Source organism: Sceloporus undulatus, chromosome 6, assembly GCF_019175285.1.
Source record: "Sceloporus undulatus isolate JIND9_A2432 ecotype Alabama chromosome 6, SceUnd_v1.1, whole genome shotgun sequence".
Lineage (NCBI taxonomy): Eukaryota > Metazoa > Chordata > Lepidosauria > Squamata > Phrynosomatidae > Sceloporus > Sceloporus undulatus.
In genome coordinates, this window is record NC_056527.1 from 108,866,272 (window position 1) to 108,892,286 (window position 26,015).

Consider the following 26,015-nt stretch of genomic DNA (forward strand, 5'->3'; position numbering starts at 1 on the left):
TTGTGATCCCAAAAGTAACTTTAGCAAGTGTCCCAGGTTATGGACATGATGAGAATAGGGATGCCATAACCCGGTGGCCCCCGTGACCAGGTACGGTTTGGCCCCTAGCCCCCGGTTCGGGCTTCCCCTGCCTCCTCCCCGTCGTCCTGCACGCGGCTGTGCGCCACTCTCCCCACCTGGCGCACTGGCGTATCCTAGAGAGCAGCTCTTTAAAACATCTGCCACTCAGAGCTATTATATACCAAGTGAACCCTCAGGAAGCCTTACTTTCCAGGTTACAGTGAGAAAAGAAAAAAAGGCCATCAATCGTTCATGTTGTCTGGGAGTTTAATTGCCTCATCTTTTAAATGTAAACCGCGTCAGTATTCTTGTCATTCTTTATCACAGGATCGTTTTTGAGGCCCTAAACACCTTTAATTGTAATATGCAAATTTCTCCCGAAGCTGACCAATGGGAAAGAAGCAATCAGCCCTCCTCCGCTTGGGTTGGTTTTCAATGGTTTGGTAAAGGAAGAGCTTTTGCCTTGCTTGTAAATAGGAAGGGCTTTGGGGTAGCAAAGGCTGCAGAAATAGTTTGACTCCCCCCTTAAACATCCATGGCTCAGTGCTATAGGATTCTGGGAAGTGTAGTTTCTTGTAGCACCAGAGCTCTTTTGACAAAAGGAGGCTGAATAGTCCACAGCGGAGGCGTTGCCTGAGGGCAGAGCGGTGGAAGAGAGGAGGCTGCTCCGGATGGTCCTGGCACTTCCCTTGGCTCCCTCCCTCCCTCCGCCTCCTCCTCCTCCTCCTCCTCTCGGAGCAGCCCCACAGCCAAGCTCATTCACACTCCCAGGCTTTTCTCTCTCCCCCCTCTCTGCACTTTGAGACCCCTTTAACTGCCAAAGCTCAATGCTCTGGAATTCTGGTGTCTGAGGCATTTGGCCTTCTCTGTCAGAGAGCTCTGGTGCCACAATAGACTACAATTCCCAGGATTCCCCAGCACTGAGCAGTCTCAAACTGGACCATTTCCTCAGTGTGGATGCACCTGGGGAGGAATTCTGGGCACTGCAGTTCAACTACGTTTGGAGGGTTATGGGACTTCCTGTCAGAGATAGCTCTGGGGCCACAGTGTACTACAATTCCCAGCATTCCCCAGCACTAACCCAGGACAGTTAAGTCACTCTCAAACTGGATTATTTCCTCAGTGTGGATGCAGCTTTGGTGAGGAACTCTGGGCATTTCAGCCCAGCATTGTTTTATTTCTACAGTGTATTTTGGACCAGAGACAAGGTGACCAGGCATCCTCCTCCTTTTCCAGGACATGTCCTCCATTTGGATCATGGCTAAGAAGCATGGATTTATAATTACATGGGTGTTTTTAGCTTTTATTTTTGGCCATGTCCTACATTTTTTTGCTTGGGTGCCCTACATTTTGGGGTGAGGGCATTGGTCACCTTGGTCAGATAGCTTTCCAGGGGTTTAACTGCCATTCTGCTGTGGTGCTGGAACAGACCACCATTCCCAGAATTCCATAGCATTCAGCTGAGGCAGTTAAAGTGGTCTCAAACCAGATGATTTCTCCAGTGTAGATGCAGCCCAAGCCTTTTGCCTCTCTTATGTTTGAGATTTCAAAGCCCAGCCCTGGCACCACAACAAACTACAAATCCCAGGATTCCATAGGATGGAGTGATGAGAGTGAAAGCAGTGTGCAGCAGCCTAAGTTTGCTTAATGCAGTTCTTAACATGGTGCACCTCTTGCCTACAGCGTCTCCCAGGCCCCAGCGGGGCCCTAGAGTCCTCCAAGGCCTCGCTGGGGCTTGGGAGAGGCTGTCTCCCAGGCCCAGCGAGGCCTTGGAGAAGGTTTAAAAATGTAGGACCTTTTTTTTTGGTTAATTTCCTGGTCAGGAAATTTTTTAAAAATGTCCTACATTTTAAGCCTTGTCCTACATTTTTTCCCAGTTTTGAGGTCCCCCGGGATGGCAACCCTAGATGGGAAGCAACCAAAAAGTAGCACCTCAACCACAGCAGATAAGTTAGTTTCAGGGTCAAGGATCGGTCGGAGATTCCTGGCAGAGACATCTGGTTGTCCTTCAGCAGAGAAGTTAGCTTGCAAAGCAAAGGGAGAGAAGGTGTCATCCAGGCAGCCCTGGGGGGGGGGAAATGAAAAAAAGGATCACAGTGTCTGCTTGTATCAGTACATTGTCTCCCAAAATGTTAAGAGGCAATAATTGGCCTCACAGCAATACTTCTGTGGGCATCAATTAAACATTGTTCCTCTAACAGGATGTTTTTTTGCTATGAGATTTTTTTTGGGGGGGGGGGCTTAGCTGTATTGAACCTGAGTGATTAGCTGCAAGTCAGCAATTATTTCTAATTCCTAAGAGTTACAATAGCAAACACATGTAAAAGTCTACTCTTATGACTGGGTTCTGTGCCTGTGTTACTCCTGTGAATTGTCAAAGTCCAAAACATCTTAAAGCCCTACTACTCTGCATTACATAGGAAGAAACATACAGAACTTGAAGAGGTGACCTTTTTGGACTATAGTCCCCAAAACTGGCTAAGATGGTAAGTGGGAGATGTAGTCCTAAAAGTCTAGGCTAGGGAGAGCATTCCAAATCTAAGGGAACTTCTCCCAACATTGTTTGTTGTCACAGGCCCGGTACATACCTCTAGGAATGTCCATGCTGGCGGTGCCCTGTTTTTCCATGGAGGGATGCTGCAGCAACCAAACTACCCGACATCCTTCCACCCCAAAAAGAACCAGGACAAACTGGATTCTTTTTGGGTCGCTAGGCGGATGTCATGAGTGTGCCAATGACATAAGCAATGCACAACAACGTGTATATGCGTGCGTGTTGCTTACGCCAAGATGGCGGCGCTCATGTAGGTGGGCCGCCGCTGTGCCGTGCTAGAGTTAGGGACCGTCTAGTTGGTGCGCGGTCCCTAACCCTAGAATCGGCAGTGGCACAGCGCATCTTGGAGGTATGTACCGAGCCCCAGTTTCCTGCAAAGATTCTTAGAAATTGTTTGGTAGTGATGGGTTCAGAATTCTGTAGAAGAGATAGAATTTGGGACCATACTCGCCAACATTTTGCAGATGAAAACTGGGACATGTGTGGCCAAGCAACATCAGAGTGTGGCCAAGATGACAAAGGTTTCAAATCAAGAACACACAAAGTAAGAGAGGCTGTAGCAGTTTGTTTTTGCCTAAAATGACTGGGAAGAACAAGATTCTGTATTTTCCTCTTTTCTCCCTGCCATTGAGTTGTTGTATTTTGCATTTTGAAGCAACTGAAGTAAGCTGAGGACAAAGGTGGAGAGTGGGAGGAAGAGAAAGAAATTAGGACATTTTAAAAGCAGATGAAAAAGTGGGGCAATTAATGATTAATCGGGACCATCCCTGTCAAATAGTGATAGTTGAAGAGTATGGGAGATTCCTTACATAACTATCCCCAGGCACCAACATGTAAAAGAATGTCAGTTCCCAAGATTCCCAGTAGCATATTCATCCCTACCAGAGCTTGGAGGGTCTTTTTGACACACATTGTCATCATTCCAACACGGATGATTTCTGAGATGCTAGACCTCTCGTTCTCAAACATAAGTCTTGGCAGAGATTGGGCACCACCAGACCGGGCTGCGTCAGACTGGAGAGTAAACTTGATGGTAGCCCTCAAAGTACCTAGTAGGAAAAGAAAAAAAAGAAAAAATTAACAGAGCAGGACAAATGTGAATGAGGGAAAGTCATTGAGGGAACCCACAAGTCACTCCAACAGGTTAACATATGAGTAGGGTATGAATCAGTGTAGGAATCACTGAGAAAATTAGCAAGTCAGAGGAAATTCTTGAAATGAAACATAATTTAAAATTAAGAATAAAATGAGTAATACTAGCATTAGTATTGGATGTTATTCTATTTTTAACAACCCAGTCATCTTACAATTTCACTCTAAAAATAGTTCTTTCAATCATTTAGCTGAAGGAAATAGTGGGGAAAATGAAGGGGGAAATAATGCAAAAATAAGAAACAACAGCAGAGGAGGTAAATAAGAGTTTTAAGGAAAAATGAGGAAGTGAAACAAAAGCTTAAGTGGGAACAATGAAAAAAGATTGTATACAGAATATTCACAAAAGAACTAGGCAAATAATGTTTGGGGTAGTTGGGTGGACTTGATGGCAAATAACAAGAACACCAGGTTCTTACCACTGCTCCATTTTGTGCTGATGGGTTTCAGGGTGAAGCAAAGACTGAGATTGCCATGCAGGCCAACACCCAAATCTTTCCCACTTCCACAGTTAGGGTGATCCAGCGAGATCGGGGAAGGAGAGAAACTCAGAGAAGAGATGACAGTGAAAACAGGTCTGGATCTGGAGGGCAGGAGACAGAAGAGATTACCTTTCTCAACTAGCACCTGTCCAAAGTCCCTGCCCAATGTTTCCAGTGGAGAACTGCAGTCTGTTTACTAACCTGGCCCAAATGAGTTGAATCAACCACAGTAATTTGCTGAGATAGCACTTGGAAAAGTTACCTTTTCAAGTACAACTCCCAGAATACTCATGCTGGTTTTGGACATGCTAGCAGTTGTAATGGTCATAATGATTGGGAGATTCTGGAAATCCCAAAAGACCACTTTTCCAAGCTCTGGGAAGAGTTGCTGTCTTCAGGGTTCCCACATATTTGTGCCTGATATTTATCCCACTTCCCCTTTAGTTCCATAAAAACAGACACCATTCAGGGATTAGCAACTGGGGCCCATCAGATCTTTTGGACTACAACTCCGATAATCTCTGTCCCCTGGCTATGCTGACTCCATTTTAGGAGAAATGTAATTCAAAATATGCCTAGATCTTGATAGAACATATCAATTTGCTCTTTGCAGGTTCATGTGTCAAGAGCCTACTGCACCTCCAGTTTCTCTACCACAATGAGACAGCATCACAGCTGATAGAAGGGGGTAACGATTGTCTCATCAGCTTGCTGATGATGCCCCTTGTATGTCAGCCTCATTCTTAATGTTGCACCCATGACAAACCATACCAGGATAATACAGGTGGCCACTCAAGAAATGTTACTTTTTGGATTACTACTCAGAATCCACCTACTAGGATGAGTAATGGGCATTATAGCTGTGGGATTCATTGAGTTAATGCTCCCCCAAAATAACATTCTCAAGTTCTGGATACTTCTCCATCATTCATACAACAGGCTTACGTGGTGTTCTTTCATCTCATTTGGGCATTAGTATTTGAATAACCCTGTAGCAATGCACACACCTCAAAATCACGGATGAAAACTGGGACATGTGCGGCCAGACAGCCTCAGGGTATGATCAAAATGGCATAAGTCTTCAGTTTGGAAGAATACACAAGTTATGAGAGGCTGCAGCAGTTTGGTTTTGATTAAGTCTACAGGGATGGGCAAGATTCCATCCCTTCTCTCTTCTCCTCTCCCCACTGCTGAGTTAATGGAGTCACAACTACTTTTGCACTTTGAACTCAGTTTTCATGAGGATAAAGGAGGAAGTGGAAGGAGAAGAGAAAAACTGATAGGATGTTTTAAAATCAGCTGAAAAAGTGGGATGACAGAGTACTACTTAGCTTTGGTACTTTCCCTGTCAAATCGAGGGTCAACTTGGTGGGAAATGTGATACATTTCCAATCTCAAGAAGTCTAGTTCCTTTCTTCTTGCCCTCAAGTCAGTTCCATCACCACATCACCCATGCCTACCGAAGTATCACTGCAGTTCCTAGTGCTCCAACAGCTAAGTCAGTCAGTTCATCCCCACTTAGATCCAACTTTCCCTGGATGGACTGTCCAAAAAAGTGGAGCATGGTTGAGAAAGAAGAGGCAGAAATACGCTATATGATGGAGGAGGAGAGAAAGAGAAAAGGAAGGTTGGTTACAACAGCAGCTGATTGGAAGCATCTTCAGCTTGATTATTTTTCCTGTATTTCTTCCAGGGAAGAAACTTTTATGAAGGAAATCATAGCCAACTGATTAGATGAGTTTTAATCCATTAATTGGTTAACTGATTATACCTACATAAATTTAAGATATGACCATGCACCAGAGCTCTCTGACAGACCAAGGTGAATGCCCAGTCAAATGGAAAACCCCAGGATTCTGTAGGCTAGAGTTATAGCAGTTAAAGTGGTGTCGAACCGCTTTAATTTTGCAATGTGGATACATCCATTGTCTCCTCTAGTACAAGCAGCCACTTAATGCAAATCTTTTATGGTTGTCATGTGATTATTTTCTCACTGCATTTTAAGAATAGGGGTTGGAATGGTAATGAAGTCACTTCATGGAGAAAGTATGTTACTGCCTGGATTGCATTTGTTTCCCAACAACCCTGTGAGGTAAGGTTTCATACTATTTCTATTACATCAGTGTACAGTGGCAGCTCTAAGGCAGCAAAAGTGGCCAAACTACAGTTGGAATGTCTGAATCTGGATATCATAGGCCAGCTTTCCTCACCCTGAAGCCTTCTAAATACCTTGGACTATAACTCTCACTATTCCTAGCCACTCAGCCTGGCCCAGAATATATCTAGAGGGCACTGACTTGAAGAAAACTAGCCTAGACCCAAGGCCATCCCTTTAACCACCGAACATCACTGCCTTGCTTAGAATGCTCTGCATTTCACCTGCTTTGACTCTCAGGCTCACCTGGCTGTGCACATCCCTGAGTCTGTCCACTTCTCCCAGGAAGATGTAAATGGCGCCATGGTCTTCATCCTCCATGGGGGCACCTATCACCACATCAGCCAGACCATCCCCATTCACATCCCCTAATGAGGAGAGCGCTGCCCCAAACTTGCCTAGTCCATTGTCAGGAATGCCGCGAAGGGTCTGGAGGTGACTAAGTTGACCCTGGAATGAGAGATATTAATTTATGTGAAATATGTACACCTTGCCTTATTATATATGTCAAGGCAGCTCACATAGTCAGCAGTAACATGATGGGCACCAATGCAGACAATATAAACAATAAATAGTTATAATGAGAAGCCACAGGTAAAACAGAATTTTAATACAGTCATTTAAAAACACACACACTTCCCACAGCATAGCTTCTCAGGTTTTGCTGGTTGTTCGCTGGTCTGTGTCCATTTGTTCCATTCTTTTTAGGAGGCTGTTTGTAGTGATTTTTCTAGATCTGCACTAAAGCTCTACCAAAGATTTTTTAAAACTAGGAACTTTCCCACTTTTAACTAAGTTTGCAGCAATTGAAATAAGCTGAGAACAAAGGATGAAGTGGGAGGAGGAGAGAGAGACTAGGACATTTTAAAAGCATCTGAAAAAGTGGGATGACAAAGGATTAACTGGGGCTGTCCCTGTCAAATCAGGACAGTTTGAGGATATGGACTGGTTTATGCAGATGGAGGGGCCTGATTTTCTTCAGGACCACTGCCACAGATAAAATGTCGCCCCTTCTCCAGTGGTCCTCTGCTTCTATTTTCATCCATCCTGTGTACCTATTTAAATTTTTAAAGGTACTGCTTTTGCACAATTTAACTTCACATCTAGTTTGGTGCTAGTAAAAACACAAAACAACAAGGAAAAGCAGAAGAGGAAGTCAGACACAGGAGGAAAATAAAAAAATAGCCTTTAATCCAGCTTTTTACAGCCACCTTCAGATGTGTTGAACTTTAGATCTCATCATCCTAAACCAGTAGGACAATTGCCCATGTCTGGGAATGATAGGGGTTGCAGTACAACGTGCCTGAAAATTACCAGGACTGGGAAGGCTGCTTTGAATTTTTCTTGAAAGGGATAAATGGGTGCAGACAAATATCTCTTTTACCAAATGCAAACAGGTTTTTCCCATTCTTGCCCTCCTCTTTGCCACCCAAGATTCTGAAGATTCCAATGGTTTTGCTCACCATGTTGCTTAAACTGCAGACCTCAACAAGGCCTCCTTGTGTGCCATTGTAGTAAAATGGAGCCCCGATTAGAATGAGGTCAGTATCTCCATTTCCATTTAAGTCCACAGCAGAAAGCTCAGCACCATAATAAGAACCAATCTGAAAAGAGACGGAAACACACTACTGACTATAATGTGAGGGGGTGGAGGTTACAAAGATTAGGAGAAATTAAGACCAACTAAATGACAGATCTTAATTCATGACAAAACTAGCAAGACTTCTGTTTGATTTTACTGGGGGGAGATATGTTTCAGTATTAGGAATATAAGAAAGCACATCCTCCAAAATTTTGCAGATGAAAATTGGGACCATGTTTGGCCAAGCAACATCAGAGTGTGGTCATGATGGCAAAGGTTATTAATGAGGAAGAGCATATAAACTAGGAGGGCCTGCAGCGGTTTGCTTTTGCCTAAACCAAAGAGCAAGATTTGCTCCTTGCTCTTCTCTCCCCACTGCTGAGGTGTTCTTGTTTAGCACTTTGCGCTTTGCACTCAGTTTGCAGCATTTGAAGTAAGCTGAGGACAAAGGGAGAAAGTGCAAAGAGAAAGAAGAAACTGGGACGTTTTAAAAACAGCTGAAAAAGTGAAGCAACAGAGGATCAATCAATTTCTTTGATGACAAGTCTTGCTGCTTCTTCTGCATGTCTGAAGTAAAACATTGGATAGTTTTTTGTGGGTTTTTCGGGCTATATGGCCATGTTCTAGAAGAGCTTCTAGAGGAGCTCTAGAAGAGCACTGTTCTAGAACATGGCTACATAGCCCAAAAACCTACAAAAAACTATGGATGCCGACCATGAAAGCCTTCGTCTTCACATTAAAACATTGGAGTTTATCACACTGGGGACAATTTCAGCATTAAAGAGAGATTAATTTAAAGCATCCCGCAAATAAAGCGAAAATTGTGAGTAACTGCGTGAATGATTATCACACACACTTACATTAATGAAGTGATATAAGAAATGCATTGTCGCTGAAATCCCAGAAGTAAAAAGATGTGCATTAATGCTTCTTTGTGACCACTTTAATGGCGGGTTTTGTGCGACGTCATGTGAAATCAATTAGCATAATTACGCGATATTTCCAGGGCATTCACAGGATAAGCTCCCGATCTCCGTGTGATAAACTCCAATCTCAAGATCTCAACTAGGCCTAGATTATTTCTATATTTCCTGAAAATATTTTACATCTTTGCCTTTATTTTAAAGTGGAACTTCCAGCCAAATAAGAGGTGATTGAAAGACTGAAGTTCATTCCAGTTTCTTCCCTCACCTGTTTGCCTCTGATGCTCTCCATTAATGTCCTGCTCTGTTTTTCAAAGAGGACAACCTTCCCGATGTGCTGATATCGTGGTGCCCCAACTACATAAAACGTTCTTTGGCCACGATGAGCTAGAGCCATCGAATAACCTATTGGAAACCAGGAAGAAGAAGGTTATGGCTGTCAGATTTGGATAACTGGTTCCAGGCATGTGATGGAGAGAATGGGCTGCTTGCTAGCTACACTCACCCAGATATGAGAACTCGAAGCCACTATCAGACCCATTCAGGAAACTGGTTTGAGGAGGGTTTCCCAAGAACTCTACCTCCAGACCCCCAGACCATTCATAAGAACCAACGGTGCCAGATACTACGTGTTCCTGGATAGGAGGAAAGCAAAGTGAAAAGGGGTAGGGGTATGAGAACAGATGGACACCACACATGTCTTCTCCTTTCCCTTAAGGCAAGGGTCCAAAACACACTGCAGAAATAATCTAGTTTGAAACCACTTTAACTACCCTAGCTTAGTGCTAGGGAATTCTGGGAACTGTAGTTTTGTGAGACAGTTAGCCTTCTCTGTGAGGGATCTCTGGTACCACAATAAAGTATAGTTCCCAGAATTCCCTAGCACTACACCAGGGCAATTAAAATGATCTCAGACTAGATTATTTCTGCAGTGTGTTTTGGGCCAAGGATATTAAACCTTTGGCCAAAGCTTGGAAACATTTCCCCCCTGCATTACACCTGTCAGAACCTCTCAGCCTACTTAACCAAACCATACTAAAGCCAAGGGTGAGAGCTTTGTTAAATTTTGTGCAACAAAATAGCATGGCTTTTTACATGAAATCATGCAGTTTTTAGGCTTTTTTTAAAAGGCATTCTTTGTGAAATCATTTAATTTTTATTATTTCATTTAAACACATTGTTATGATTTCTTTTTTAAAAAACGGCTTCCTAAAAGAAAAAATAGAATTCTTTTTACTACTTAATCTTGCAAATGGCCTATTCCATTCCCACCTGTAGAATAATAACATACAAATGAAATGGCACAGTATCACAAGTGAGAACAACTGTGCTGTAGAGTCATACTGGCAAAATATGGCTTGGGGAAAATCATTTTGTAGACTACTACTGCTCGGCTTTGGAAACCCACTGGAAAACCCAGTATCACAGCCCCAGAAAAACCTGTGGTAGATTTGCCTTAGGGTCACCATAAGTCAGCAACAACTTAAAGACACACAACAACAGCAACAAGGTTTTTCTACTCACTGCAGTGAAAAGGGTGCTGAATCCACCTTGTGAAAATTCTTGCTGAAATGAGCTGCTAGATGAATTTTCAAAGGTTCCTTTTCAGAGAACAAAAGGAAGATGGCATCACTATTTGGGTTTTCTGAAAACATCGTGTTAGAGCATAATAAATGGGCAAAATGCTCCTAGCCCATGGCACTTCTATCTTGGTGAACGAATCACAGAATTATTAGGCTTTTAAGAAAATTCAATACCCACCCAGCCCCATGCAAGTGATCCCCTTGCAGTTGTTACTCCTGGGTAGAGTTTGATTCTGTGATGAGCATCAGAGGACCTTATGGAAGTGTGCCATTCCCTTCAGGGCCAAAAAAAAAGTTGTTGATCACATTGGTCCTATTCATTTTCAGCAGTGCAGGGAGGACATCTTCATATGTCAGTGAGGAGAAGGAGCAAACCACATGAGAACATCCTCTCATCATTGCTGGGAAATCTATCCATCCTTGCACTAAAGGCCCATGTGCCCTATAACTCTATATCTGCAATGCAGAAATAATCCAGTTTGACACCCCTTTAATTGACATGGCTCAATGCTATGGAATCCTAGGAATTGTAGTTTGTTGTGACACCAGAACTCTCTGACAAAGAAGGCTAAATATCTCAAAAAACTACAATTTTCAGATTTCGCTAGCATTAAGCCATCACAGTTAAAATGGTATCAAAATGGATTATTTCTGCAGTGCAGATGCAGTTCAAATGAACCTGCTTGGGATTTGAGATCCTCAGGAGAAAACTTCCTCAGTCCCATCACCATCACAGGCATGTTTGGTGAGAACATAGGAGAGGACCTTCTCCATAGCTGCTCCTGGTCAGATGATGGACTTCCATCCCCTGAGAGGTTAGGCCCTCTCTGTCCTTTCTTTCTACCAATGGACAAAGACCTGTTTGTTCAGATAGGCCTTCAGTAGTCAACTGGCTATTGCAGAACGGTCTTTTAATGGGTATTGGGAGTGTGCTATACTTTATCTTCACTATTCAATTTCAGGATGTATAAATCACAAATTAGAATTATGGGCTAAGGAAGTAATTGATTGTTAAGAAAACTTTTGTAGGATTATATATGAGATAATGTATAATCGTGAAAATCATGTAAATAGCTGTTTCATTTTTTTCCTTTTTTTAACTTACTAAAATAAAATAAATATAACTTTTAAAAAATGCTTTAAATTAATAGAGGTTTAGAGGAAAAACTGTTTCATTTTTCAAACTTTGATACGTTTTATTGTTTTAGATTTGTTTTGTTTTGTTCAAGTCAGCATGAAAATCTAGGGTGGGGTTTTTTTTCTCCAGAAGTTATTTTTAAAGGGGGGGGGGGGGAGTAATCAAAAAAGGATCAAACCTTCAATGCCAAAAATCTTATTTTGCAGCTCTTTTTGAAGACTCGAAAGGGCGTTGAAACCCTTTACATAGAAAACATTTTTGGCTGAGGAGGCAATGTTGCGCAGTTCATCTTGATTTCTAAGAAACTCCTTCCCTACCTGAAACACACAAGATAGAGATTTGCTGGGATGAGTTAAGAAATTTCTACTAGCCCTTCCAGAAGAACCCAGGAACCACAGTCAGTGGTGAAGGATACTGGGAGCTGCATTCCAACAACATCCAGAAAGCCATATGATTTCCACACCTGTTGCAATCCAAAACCCCATCACAGTCTGAACAATTTTCCCTACCAACCTGTATCTTTGAATCTTCAGGGAAGGTGATTTCATCAATCCTGCCACCCTCCCAAGACCATTTGGTGGGAACACTAGATAGGGACTTCTTGGTGGCTGCTCATAGGCTCTGGAACTTTTTTCCTAAAGAGATTATACTTGTCTCTTCCTTCTGTCATTTTGTCAACAGATGAAGCCCATTTCATTCCAACTGTCTTTGGGGGAACTGACTATTTCTACAAAAATAGTGCCTTCCTTAGTTTGCTGTATTATTTTGCTTTTAAATGCATGCCTTAATGATATAAATTCCATAGATAATTTCATGCTATTAAATGTTTTAACGATTTATCTATCTGTGTTTTTACAATTGGCCGTCCACATTTGTGGTTTTGACTTTTTGTGGATTTGATTATTTGCAAATTTGATTAATACGTTCTCTCTAGAAATCTCTAAGTCCTTCAGCTCAACTGTCAAAAGCTGAGCTTCGAGTTGTGCTGGAGAACCTACAAGTTCCTAAACACTTCTCTAAGCTTTTCTGGTTCCTCCAGGATGATTCTATGATCTACTTCTGGCAAATGTTGATCATAAAGTTACACTAGAGGACCTGGAGATTCCTACAGAGCTGTTCCCTTAGGTTAAAAGAATAACTTTTTTTTATTTGCACCACATTTATGGGGTTCCTTAACCTCTAACCTCAGCAAATGTGGAGGAATAGCTCTACTTGCATTTTATCTTGCAAGCTTCCCAGCTTTTGGAAAAGTTGGAGTACAAATAGAGTATACAGATAAAATCATACAAGACAATAATTTCCAGAAACACTGCCACCATACCACCCTTCAGCCATACCCCAATGGCATAGCGGATGATGCCTTTTTTATCAGCATCTTCCTTTGCTATTGCAAATGTGTTCGTATTGTCATTGGATTGGCCATCGGTCAGAACAATGAGGACTTTCTTGCTGTGAGGCCTCATGCCACGCTGAGGGATAAAGACCTTATTCCTGCAAGAAAGTTAACAAACATCTGGGTCAGGTCTAAGTGAGCAGGAGATAAAAGGGACCCCATCCCAGACCCCCATCTCCTTGATACTACTCACACTACAAAGCGGATGGCAGTGGGGGTGAAGGTATTTCCCTTGATACGTTGGAAACTACGGATATCATTCTCAATCTGGCCTTCACTTGTGTTATACTTAGCAAAATCAAAAACAGTGTGGGGTTCAGTAGAGAACTGGACTGCAGCAAACTGGGTGGAGGAGGAAAAGAAAAATTAATGACTCGACTATAAATTACATACACATCTTACACATTACAGTGAAGAATACAGATCCACAATGGCACTATCAGTATTCTTCATCAAATCTTTTATTTATTCATTAAAGGTAACTGTCACACTCCATCTAGCCTAATGCATCTCAGGCTATCTGATGTGGGGGAGCAGCAATTCCCCCCTCTGATATGCCAGAGACAAGTACTAGTTAGCTACAACTCTCTCTTTCTTTCTTTCCTGGAAACTTTGAGCAGCCAATGGTTCATGGACCAACACATGTCCACAAACCACCAACTAACACTGATCTAGACCACTTTGCACCTCCTCCCATCTCTTTTATCAGCTGAGCAGGCTGGAAAAAAGTACACACTGTAAATTTAATTACTCTCCCCATATAATATCTTCCTCATTTCAGTCTTGCTCCTGAGAGTTCACACATGCAACAGGAATTTAGTAGGCTGCCAGACAAGTCCACATGTGCTAAGTAAAAGAATGTAGAAGCAAAGGCATCCCTGCATGCTCTTATTCAGCACAATCATGGTGCAGCAGTGTCTGTGTATTTTGCAACAAAACAGACACCTGAAGCAAGTTGCCTGGAAGGCATCAAGTAAGTACATGGAATCCACATGCTGACCATATTGCAAGCTGACCATATGCATTAGATAGAACTCAAAGTGGCTTTTAACAATTAAAATAATATTACACTGGAAATGCTGGAGACAACACAGCCATATTAAATAATCATTATCTGCCATGGCTCCATCGTGTAGAAATCTGTCATTTGTGGTTTCATATGGTACTTAAAATCCTCTGCCAGAGAGCTCTAATGCTGTAGTTCAGGGAGCAGGCTAAAAAAATTCAATAGAGGTGATATGATAGCCTTGTTTAAATATTTGAAGGGATATCATATTAAGGATGGAGCAAGCTTGTTTTCTGCTGCCCCAGAGAATAGGATCCGGAACAACGGATGCAAGCTACAGAAAAAGTGATTTTACCTGAACACTAGGAGGGACTTCCTGACAGTAAGAGCTGTTTGACAGTGGAACACACTCCCCCAGAGTGTGGTGGAGTCTCCTTCTTTGGAGGCCTTTAAACAGAGGCTGGACATCCATTTCTCGAGGGTGCTTTGATTGTGCATGGCAGGGGGTTGGATGGATGGCCCTTGTGGTCTCTTTCAGCACTATGATTCTATGAATTCTAAGTCCATCACTGAAATGCTAACATATTGTTTTACATGTAATCAAAATTTTGAGGTTTAAAATGTCCTGCAATACCTTGGGTGTCTCTCATGAGTATACCTTGCCTAAGAAAATCCTATGAAATTAATGGGATTGCCATAAATCAGCAGGTGACCTGAGGGCACATTCACATACATCAATGATCAAAGCCTACTTTTGGCTGAAAACAATATATCTACGTACACCTCCCACAAGCTAGTCACTCATCATCAACATGCAGTGTTCCCACAGACACTTTTTAAGTGCTCCCACCTGTACATCCTTTTTTTGCACAGATTTCATTAGATTCAGGAAAAAGTTTTGCATGATTTTGAAATCAGCATCATAGATGCTTCCGGAGTCATCATATAAGATTACAGCATCCACACCGGAGACACACTCTGAGAAGACAAGAAGCCAGATGAATGTGATCAAATAGCTTGCGTGAATCCAATTCTATCTAGCAAGTTACTAGACCTCAATGAGGAGACTTTAAACTTCTTTAACAGTTGTATTGTTAGATTTAACACCCATGATCTTCTGCTGCCACTAAGAGATGTAATTTTGCTTCAAATAGGTGAGAAAAGCGCAGCTATGTGCCACATTTAGTCCTCAAAGCCATTTTGAGTCTCTAAGGCTCTCCCTTCGAGACTTAAAAATTGGCAGGAGGTTAGCCAAAGCTACTTCTCCAAGCCCCTGCACCAAGGGGGTAATTTTGCTTCTTTTGGGGATCTCTGGGACATTTTAGATCAGTTTTTTTAATAAGAAGTAAAACAGAATTTGACTTCTTGTTGACTTCCTGTTTTTAAAAAGGCTTCTCCTGGATATAAAAATATGGCACAATTAATATGTCATATAAATCTTCAAAGTGGACTGGAACCCAAACAAGATGGTTCACATTTCAATATCACTATTATATGAGCTAGTCATATCGAATGTTTAAATGTTTTATTCTGAATCTTAACCTTGAAAAGCAGGATGAATCTCTTTCAAATTCTGATCATCGTTGCCCATGACATAACAGATGCCATTCAAATAATCAATCTCCCCACACCGGCGCTCCCAGGTTGGACCACAAGCCTGTAGAAAAGGTAGAATTAATAGCGAGTATTAATAGAGAGTATGAGATGGTGTCTCCCAGAATCCCTGTCAGTAGTTATATAATTTGGGGGGGGGGGGATTCTGAGAGTTAAATCCCAAAACTTTAACTCTCTCACCACATCTGTCCAATGGATTCATGTAAATGGTTTCAACCAGCCCATTCCAGCCCTGAAAGACTGGTTTCAAAAAGCTCCTTTTCTTTCCTGAGAGCTGGACTTGGGTTTTCTGAGAATATAGGCCATTTTACTATTTGACTCTCTGCCAGTCTATACTTACTATTATTCTGGAATTGTTCACCTCATCTGTAGCCAGCGAGAGGCCCAGAGATATCCCAGAGGGGTCTTTGACATGATAAAGAAGAAACAAAGAGATATAATAGAGAAAAGTCGTGTTTGGAATACGGAGATAATCTCATAAGTGTATACTATACCAGCATTCCCCACCCTGATACCCTCTAAATAATTTAGACTACAACTCCCATTACCCCACAACAGGTCTGAAGCCATGCATATATATCACATACTTAACATGGTTTAATACTGATCCTCTGTCCTTGGGGAACAGTGACACCTGTATTTCAGTGGGTTTGCACTGTGACTCCTAAATAAGATCACTCACCAACCTACAGTTTTCAAGGTTTTGTGGGTGGAGAGTGAGAGAAGCTGTGAGAGTAAAATCAGTACTTGGAAAAGTTACTTTCTAGACTACCAAAATCCTTCAGTCAGCACTGAGTCCAAAATGGTAGTTTTTCCAAGTCCTGTATAAAACCACTATAGAACCACCCTATAGCTATGACCCTAAGATACCTGTCTTCTCAAGAGCAAAGTAATGAAATAAACTACATACGGTTGAGATCTACTTGCTGGCACCTCTCTGTATCATATGAGCAGCGGAAAAGTGACCCCGTACGGTTGTTTGACAAGGGAGCACTGACTAGCAACCTGCAGGAGGAAAGAGGTGATTTTCAGAATTAATTGTTTTCAGACATTCAGCTGAAAACTGTCACATGTTTGGGGTTTTATTTCTCACCAGGATGCACCACTTGATCTCACTGGGACAACACGATAGCCAAAATGGTTAGCTTTGTCACCTTTGAATATCACAGGAGCCTTGGTGTCAATGACGTTGAAATTCTGGGCTCTGGAAGATGGCAGAAAACCTAGAATGGAAAACAGTGGGTTTGGCTGTGGTTTCAGATGGAAAGTAATGAATGAAAGTAACAGTTGCACGCACTGAATTACTTTGAGTGAGGCTAAAGAGAGTGTATCTTTGCCATGGTTACAGTCAGCCCTCTGTATCCACACATTCCTCATCCACGGATTCAACCAGCCGCAGCTTGAAAATATTTTTTAAAATATATGAATTTCAAAAAGCAAACTTTGATTTTGCCATTTTATATAAGGGACATCATTTTACCATACCACTGGATTTAATGGAACTTGAGCATACACGGATTTCGGTAACCACAGGGGGTCTTGGAACCAAACCCCAGTGGATAGCAAGGGCCCACTGTATTTTCAGTTTCTATGTATGGTTGTAGAAGCTGGACAGTGACAGATAGAAAAGCATTTAGAGTGGGCCCTTGGTATCCACTGGGGTATGGTTCCAAGACATCCCCCCCCAATGGATACTAAAATCCGTGTATACTCAAGTCCCATTAATTACAATGTTGTAGTGAAATGATGTCCCTTATATTAAATAGCAAAATCAAGGCTTGCTTTTTGGAATGTACAGTTGGCCCTCCAGTTTTTTCAAGACCGCCCTGTAAAAATGAAGGTTTGCGCTTATTCAAGCCCCATAGGCTTGAATGGAGCTTGCCTCCATGCACGCAGCTTGGGCACACGCACCACTGTAAATAGCAGAGGTTGCCCCTCCACACATATTCAAGAACATTCTTTATTACATTCTTTATTATGGTCAAAGACCAGCATCAATATAAAATAAAAAATAAAATAATACACATAAAAAGATTGCTTGGGATAAAAATCTGCCAACTAGAAATGTAAATAATTCATTTCCGTATTCAAGAACACTAATCTCAGATCCGCAGATTAGGAGGGGTGACTGTATATCTTTTTAGAATATTTTCAAGCCACGGAGGTGTGGCTGTAATTTGAAATGTGGTACTGGAAGAAAGTTTGGAACTTATCGCTCAGCATTTTAAACTGGTGCCAGCCTTCTAGGCTGAAACCAGGACACAGGATGAAGGCGTGGATTATTACACAAATCGCTGCTGAACCGCAGCTTTCCAACTTCTAAAAGGTGCTGGCAGAGTGTGACTGGGACCTGGGCTGATGGCGGCCGGTGATTCAGTGGTGATTAATAAGTGACAATCCCCCCCCTCCATCCTGCATCCTGGCTCTGTCCTGGGAGGCTGGAGCCAGTTTAAAATGCTGAGCGACAAATGCCTTCTGCAGATACCATAGACTGCTAAAAAGACAAATTAGTGGTTTTGGGGCATAGATAGAGTTGCCAAAGTGAAGAGTGGAGACAACTCCTAGACCTTTAATTGTTGCATAGAATAGAAAAGATCATTTCACCCTGGTTGTGTGATACGCAACCCCTGTGGAAATTCCCCCTTGCACATAACCATTAAAGGCCAACATGGTGTAGTAGTTTGAGTGTTGGATTAGAACTCTGGAGATTAGTGTTTGAATCCGCAAATCAGCCATGGAAACCCACTGGGTGACCTTAGCAAGTCACACTCTCTCAGCCTCAGAGGAAGGCAAAGACAATCCCCTCTGAACAAACTTGGACAATAGATTCACCTTAGGGCTGTAACTTGAATGACTTGAAGGGACACAATAACAGCCCTGTTCAGTTTTCACTCTGGCAAACCTACATACAGAAGTGAAAGGGGGTTGTTTATTTAACCTGAGTGCATTTGGAGTTCGTTCAGTCTTCTTTCCTCTCCTTGGCTAGGCTTGTTTTGACTGGAACACTGGGTAGAGAGGAAGTAGTTTTCATGTAGACATCACTGTCCCCCAAAACTTTTTCCATAAAACAATGTGGTTATGTGAGTCACCTTTTCCTCTCCGTGAAGTTCATTCTCTTCCCCAGCTCTTGTAGGAGTTGTTCCTAGTAGCCTTTGCTAGACTGAGGCATCATCATCACTGTCAGGCAGCAGATGTGATGGAAGGGGAGATACAAAAAGATGGTGGTGGACACAACCAGTCCTGTAATCCTAACACAGGCTGTTTCCGCACTGCAGAAACAATCTGGTTTGACACCACTTTAACTGTCATGGCTTAATGCTAAGGAATTTTGGGAAGTGTAGTTTGTTATGGCACTAGAGCTCTGCACAGCTCCTGAAAATCATACCCATGACCTCTTTTATACAGTGCATCTATCTAGTATGCTGCGGCCTGTCTCTCTTTCTGCTTCCCTCCACCTTTCCAGCGTTATTGTTTTTTCCAGTGAGTCACACCTTCTCATGCTGTGGCCAAAGCACCACCACCTTAGTCTAACTTTCTTGGCTTCCAGAGAGATTTCTGGTTTGATCTGTTCTAGCACCCATTTGTTTGACTTCTTGGCTCTCCATGGTATCCTCAACAATCTTCTCAAATTGAATTGATTTTCTTCCTATCCTCTTTCTTAACTGTCCAGCTCTTGCATCCATACATGATAATGGGGAATACAATGGCTTGTACAATTCTAACTTTCATGCTCAGTTGTATATCTTTACATTTTAGAATCTTTTCTAGTTCTTTCATAGCTGCCCTCCCCATTCCTAGTCTGTTTATGATTTCTTGACTGTAGTCCTTGCTCCGATCAATGTTTGATCCTAGGTATGAGAACTCTATTTCTAGTTCCTCATTGTCTAGGTTGAACTTGTGTAAATTTTCCATGCCTATTCATATTGCAACTGCCTCTGGGGGAGAAGAAGAGCAGCTGGCATCTGATGGACTTCACTCCATCCCTTTCTGCCATCCCCTTTTCTTTGGGTGTCTTATTTACAAAGTAATCCTAGAGCAGAAAACTGTCAAAAGAACAATTTATAAGCCACTTTGATAGCCTTTTCAGTTGAAGGGCAGGGTATGAACACCTTACATAAATAAATTGTGAATCTAGTCAACTTTTGTCCATAGAATGGGAGAGAGTGCCATTTTGGGCCCATGCACACTACACAATTATAGTGCTACCTTCCAGTTTAACTGCCATGGCAACTATTGCATGGAATCCTGGGATTTGCAGTTTAGGGAGGGGCATTTTGAAGGCTCAGCCAAAGAGCTTTAGTGCCTCAGCTACAAACCCCAGGATTCCGCAGGATGCAGCCATGGCAGCTAAAGTGGCATTGTTGCTGTTATTGTCCTTTTTTACTTATGATGACCCTAAGGCAAACCTATCATAGGGTTTTCTTGGCAAATTTCTTCAGAGGAGGTTTGCCATGGCCCTTCTTTGAGGTCACCCAGTGGCTTTTTAAGGCTCAAGGGGGAAATCAAACTCTGATCTCCAGTGTCTTAGTCCAATGCTCAAACCACTACATCACACTGCCAAAGTAATGCTTTAATTGTATTGTGTGAATTGAGCCCTTTGTCCTTTTCCTCACTCAACAAAATGTCTTCTGAGCCGGAGCTTTTAACCATGCCCTGCCCTTAACACTATTTTTTTTCCCTCTTCCTTTTGGTATCTACATAGTGTCATGCAGAGCACACACACACACACAAAACAAGGCAAAGGGTTCATTCATGCTGTAAGATTATCTTTTCACTTGCTTAACCAACCAATAAGCCATTTCACAATGAAGTGTCTAATGCCTTTTACACACAAACCCACAGAGGGCAAAGACAGCGTTGGATCCCCTTGAGCAAGATGCCCCCAGGGACCTGCCACTGTCCTGAGTAGTGCAGCAGCCGAGAGTGGTTTAGTGGTTAAAGAGTGGGTAAAGAGACTCTGAAGATTATCGCATATCGTTCTCAGAACGTTACGAGATGGAACGTTATGGGAACGTTCTGGGAACGTGTATTATCGCATTCAAGAAAGTGGAACGTGATGAGAACGTTACGGTAACTCATTTTACCACACAGCGCATCCCTTTTTCTTGAGAACGTTCCCAGAACGTTTTGCTGTAGCACATGCGTATTTCGTTTTGAGGGCTGTGTACAAGCCGGCGCCAGCCCCAGAAGTATCTGTCAAAAGCACAGAGGGAATCAAGCCACCACATCCTCTGAGGCCAACAGATGTTTGCAAAAAAAACTGCATCAGGGTCCTCCTCTCCACTCGGACGATTGTTCCTGTTGTAGTGTCCGGTCACCCGTCTCACTGCAGCCACTGTCCCTAGATGTCCTATAAACCCTCGCCTTCTGATATCATGCTGTATGGTGTGTACAGACAACAGAGGTGCGCCATTAACACACCGCTACAGAAAAATGTCTCTAGACACATTGCTATCCGTTGGCGACACAGTCACTGTGACAATTCCCGAGACAATGTATCTTCAACTTTTGAGACTCCATTTAAGTTTGCAAACATTCAGCCTGTGAAAGTTACTGCTATGAATTCTATCTATATAAATATGTCTGTATTTTGGGATGTTTGAGTGTGTGCACAGAACAAACCAAGACACACACACACACACACATAAATATGCACACAATAGCCATTTTATGTATAGTTTCTGTGTGTGTGTGTGTGTGTGTGTGTGTGTGTGTGTATTTGTGTGCCTGTGTGTGCAGAAAGCAGACACATACAGTCATATATTTAAATATATATGCATATATGCACACAACATTTAGAACCATATTGTCAATGTGCGCATATATATATATATATATATATATATATATAGTTTGGGGAAAATAGAATAAAATCTATGTTAGTTGTGTCAAAGAGGGCAGCGCATCATACATGGGAGAGCAATGAAAAATTTAGTAGGCTCTAGGGCTTTGGAGGACTAAAGAGAAGGGCATTGTTTCAGCCAATCAGGAGACAGAGGAATGAGAGAACAGAATTGGGAACGGATAAGAATACTGCACAGACTTCTTATGGAACGTTCTGAGAACATTACAGCTCGCTGAGAATACATCTAATCCGTCCCCACCCTGGAACGCATGTGGAATACATCGGGAACGTTCTGGGAACCCGATGGGAACACATACCTGCAGTAAACTGAAATGTGTTCCGTTCCCATCGCGTTCCCAGAACGTTCTCAGAATGCTGTGCGATGTTCTTCTATGACTCTGGAGACCAGGGTTCAAATCCTGGCTTGACCATGGAAACCCACTGGGTGATCTTGGGCAAGTCACACTCTCTAACCCTCAGAGGATGGCAATCACTGGCAAACCCCTTATGAAGGAATATGTCAAGAAAACCTTATAATATGGTTGCCTTAGGTCACCATAAGTTAGAAATGACTTGCAGGCACACAAGACTAGCAACAAGGCAGATATGAGCAGAAGAACAGAGATCATCCCTGGCATTTGGCAGAATAAAATCACCATGTTATCGAGTTTGGTTTTATATAAATTTTGGGTGCCAAGCAATCAAATATCATGACCCCTGACTGACCCCATTGCAAGCCGCCATTACCCTAAAAGCAAGCTGACCACGTAGCCAGCCAGCCCTGCTAGGCATGGTCATAGAAAAAGGTAGATTTAAACCTTAAGAAACCAGTTCTGGGAGTTGCCCTACAAGTTTCGCAGGCAGCCCCAAAGAGAAGAGGACAAAGAAGTAGCCTGTCTTCCTAATGAGCGAGTGATTGTATTAACAACTCTGCCATTTAGATCTCTGCCTTCCCCTGAAAGATGTCAGACCTCTTCTTTGTGTATCCATTGTGTAAGTTTCAGCTTGGACAAAAGATAGCCATCAAGACCTTTGTTCACCAGGCAGCCATAGCCTGAGGATACGTTTCGCAGTATAAATAGGACCGAGATTTCTGCCCTCATTGGGCTTGTTGAGCTGAAGTTCCAAACCTCAAAATCTTGCTTGCTGAGCTGCTGCTCCAGGCTTGAGTTCCCCGAGCCTTGGGCTCTGCTGAAATCACTTGAGCTAAGCCAGTGCTCACTGTCTCTCGGGCCTCTTGTTAGCTTTGCCAGCTGGAACTCAGCTCCTAACCACCGCGGTCGCCGCTTGCTTTCCCGTTCTCCGCGGCCGTGTCTCACCACCCCCCATCACTCACATCCCTCACTTTGGAGAAGACTCCTAAGGTAAATATCCCAACGGTGCCTCTATCCTTTCTCCTTTACTCCCAGACTCTCCCCTCCCTTGCTTTAGCATTGAATGTGTGTGTGAGTGCATGATCCCCTTTGTTGTGTGGCTTTAATACATGTTTATATTTTTATTGCAATTCATTGGCATTGGAGTCTCTGTTTCTTGGGGTTGGACTAGATGACCTCTGGTATACACATAGGGACATGATCCGCTGTGTGCGTTGTTAGGACACGCCTCTCGTAAATTTGAGCTAATTAAATTCCCCAAATTCGATCCTTCCTAACAACCACTTCAGGCAAACTGAGGCTGAGTGTGAAGAGTGATGGTCAACCATTGGTGCCACATACATGGCCTTCCTCCTAAGCTGGATGCTAAGTGTGGGGATAATAGATGTTCTCCAAATGCCAGTGGAGAAATAAAATGAATCTCTTACATTGGCTTCTACGTGAAGAATGGTGTAAAGAAAAGCTACCATCTTGCTTTTCCTAGCTAATGTATTACACATTCTGTATACATATATTTGTATATATTGATATGTATACTGTATTTTGCTTTTCCTAGCTAATGTATTTTTAAAAAATCTTTAGATAAGTATTTACACGTAAGGTACAACAGGTTCTTGGTATACACTGGGGTTTGGTTCCATGACCCCCTGTGGATGTCAAAATCCGTGGATGCTCCAGTCGCATAATATGCAATGGCATATAATAAAATGGTGTCCCTTAGATAAAATAGCAAAATCAAGGTTTGCTTTTTGGAAGTTGTATATTTTTAAAATATTTGCAAGCCACAGATGCTTGGATTTTAAAAAAAATTGTGGATATGGAGGGATGACTGTATAAAAGATGGCAGTGAACAATGATATATGGATACTAAATACCAAGGTGGTTTGTTGGTGGTGTGTGCCTTCAAGTCATTTCCAACTTATTGCAACCCTAAGGGGTTTTCTTGGCAAGATTTGTTCAGAGGAGGTTTGCCATTGCCTTCTCCAGAGGCTGAGAGACTGTGACTTGCCCAAGGTCACCCAATGGGTTTCATGGCCAAGCTGGGTATCAAGCCCTAGTCTCAAAAGTCATAGTCCAACAACACTCAAACCACTACACCATGCTGGCTCCTTCCTATAGCAGTAATGGGGTCTAAATACCCCAAAGACACCAGATCCCATCTGACCTTGGAAGTTAAGCAGTCAGCTCTGGTTAGAATTTGGATGGGAAACTGCCAAGGAATATCAGGTGCTGTAGGCTCTGTTTCAGAGGAAGGAACTGGAAAAATTACCCAACTATTTGTTGCCTAAGAAAACCCTATATAATTCTTGAAGTTACCATAATTTGACAAGTGACCTGAAGGCACATAAAAACACATATAACAGTGACCTATGTTAGTCTTCGGCACCAAAAGAACTCTTGGGGAGACCTGAAACTACACCCAGTTCTAGAAATTAAGACAAAGATATTTAAGGATGTTTGAATGATAATCGACAGAAAAAGTGATTTTACCACTACCCCTCAAGAAGGCAAAATTAGCAGCAACTTGCTTGAAAATGCTGAGCCTTCCTCCACCATAAAAACAATGTTATGGTCTCTGTTTTTATTGTACCCATGATTAAAAGGTGTCAAGGAGAACTAATGCAGTAAGAAGAAATGGTTAAACTTATGCTTTTTACTACGCTATTTTGGCAGACATTTGTTTTATCTGGACAAGGTATTCTGTAGACATGGAGTAGTTTTAAAAATGCAACACCATAGCTTCAATCTCAACCTGTACAATCTACCCTACAAGCACACAATGTTAACAGAGTGGGCCCTTGGTATCCGCTGGGGTTTGGTTCCAGGACCCCCCGTGGATACTAAAATCCGTGGATACTCAAATCTCATTAAATACAATGGCACAGTAAAATGGTGTCCCTTAAATAAAATGGGAAAATCAAGGTTTGCTTTTTGGAATTTATATTTTTGGGAATATTTTCAAGCTATGGATGCTTGAATCCATGACTAAAGAATCTGTGAATATGGAGGGCCAACAGTATTGAACATATCGATTCCCCCTCACGCACCTTTAAATTCAAAATGAATGTTGAAAGCAGCTTTCTGTAACACATCAAACACGGGGGGGGGAGTATAAAAATGTAAATTAAAAAGGAGAGCATGCAAAGCTAAAAACAAATTAAGAACAATATGCAGCATGACTAAAACAAAATACCAGAAAACAGCAGTACTGTTCTTGGAAAGTTTCAAATGATAAATTACCTGTTACTCAGCTTCTCAAACTCAGATGGTCTTGACAGCAATCTGGGCAGGACATTTCGAAGTCTAGGCACTACTATAGAAAGTGATGTTTCCAGCTTGCACCACTTAATCTGAGACCTAAGGACCATTTTAGCTTAGGGGCAGTGTGATGTGTTGGAATAGGACTCTGGAGGACTAGAGTTCAAATCCCTGCTCAATCATGGAAGCCCAAATGGGTGACTTTGGGCAAACCACACTGTCTTATCCTTGGAGGAAGGCAATGGCAAACTGGTTTGCCATTCAATCTTGGTTCAATCTTGCTAAGAAAACCACATGATTGAAAATGACTTAAAGGAACACAAGAGCTTTATATGAAAATATAGGTGGTTTTGCATGTAACTAAAACCAGTGCTTTGAAATGAATCGGGAAATAAAAAAGGAAGCCGCTAAAATTATTTTGCAGACATTCAGTTCCAGTTTACAATTTCTCCGTTGTACAATTAGATCTACTGGTCATCTAGGGCAGTCCCCTGTGGAACATACTGCAGTAGTCAGAAGTGGGTTTCTGCTGAATATATGAATCCAGCTTCTGTTATTCTTACAAACTCCCTGCACAGTGCTGCCAATGTTAATTCAGAATCACACACTGCAAAGCAAGCAGATGTTGAAACCAAAAGAATGGTTTATCACAGGGAACCCAAAGACAAAACTGCCTATTGGTTTTTCATTTTAATTTTAATTTTTGGCTTGCAAGACGCTTATGGCTTCAACTGGCAGAGAGATATAAGAGTATAAATAGAAAAATGAAATTTTGAGGCAGGGGTGAGAATCAAGAACGCTCTACTCCAGATTTCACCTCAGCCCCAAACTCATCCGACAAGTTTAAGCCAGCTACTCATTCTCTGCCTTAGCTGCCTCTCTAAGCCACAAGACAC

At 42.2% G+C, this 26,015-nt stretch overlaps 1 protein-coding gene across 1 annotated transcript in view; it reads right to left on the reverse strand.

The window, feature by feature from the left end:
• LOC121932712 (integrin alpha-X-like) overlaps positions 1–26,015 on the reverse strand; it is a 41,038-nt gene that overhangs the window by 13,467 nt on the left and 1,556 nt on the right. Inside the window, exons 2-18 of the mRNA XM_042471627.1 lie at positions 16,736–16,865; positions 16,553–16,647; positions 15,983–16,047; positions 15,571–15,685; positions 14,879–15,006; positions 13,216–13,364; positions 12,967–13,120; positions 11,808–11,946; positions 10,433–10,509; positions 9,414–9,543; positions 9,177–9,313; positions 7,867–8,007; positions 6,650–6,853; positions 5,709–5,839; positions 4,186–4,349; positions 3,497–3,663; positions 1,993–2,124 (exon numbers count right to left, since the gene is read on the reverse strand). Coding sequence (XP_042327561.1) covers positions 1,993–2,124; positions 3,497–3,663; positions 4,186–4,349; positions 5,709–5,839; positions 6,650–6,853; positions 7,867–8,007; positions 9,177–9,313; positions 9,414–9,543; positions 10,433–10,509; positions 11,808–11,946; positions 12,967–13,120; positions 13,216–13,364; positions 14,879–15,006; positions 15,571–15,685; positions 15,983–16,047; positions 16,553–16,647; positions 16,736–16,865 — 2,258 coding nt within the window. The remainder of the gene's footprint in view (positions 1–1,992; positions 2,125–3,496; positions 3,664–4,185; positions 4,350–5,708; positions 5,840–6,649; positions 6,854–7,866; positions 8,008–9,176; positions 9,314–9,413; positions 9,544–10,432; positions 10,510–11,807; positions 11,947–12,966; positions 13,121–13,215; positions 13,365–14,878; positions 15,007–15,570; positions 15,686–15,982; positions 16,048–16,552; positions 16,648–16,735; positions 16,866–26,015) is intronic.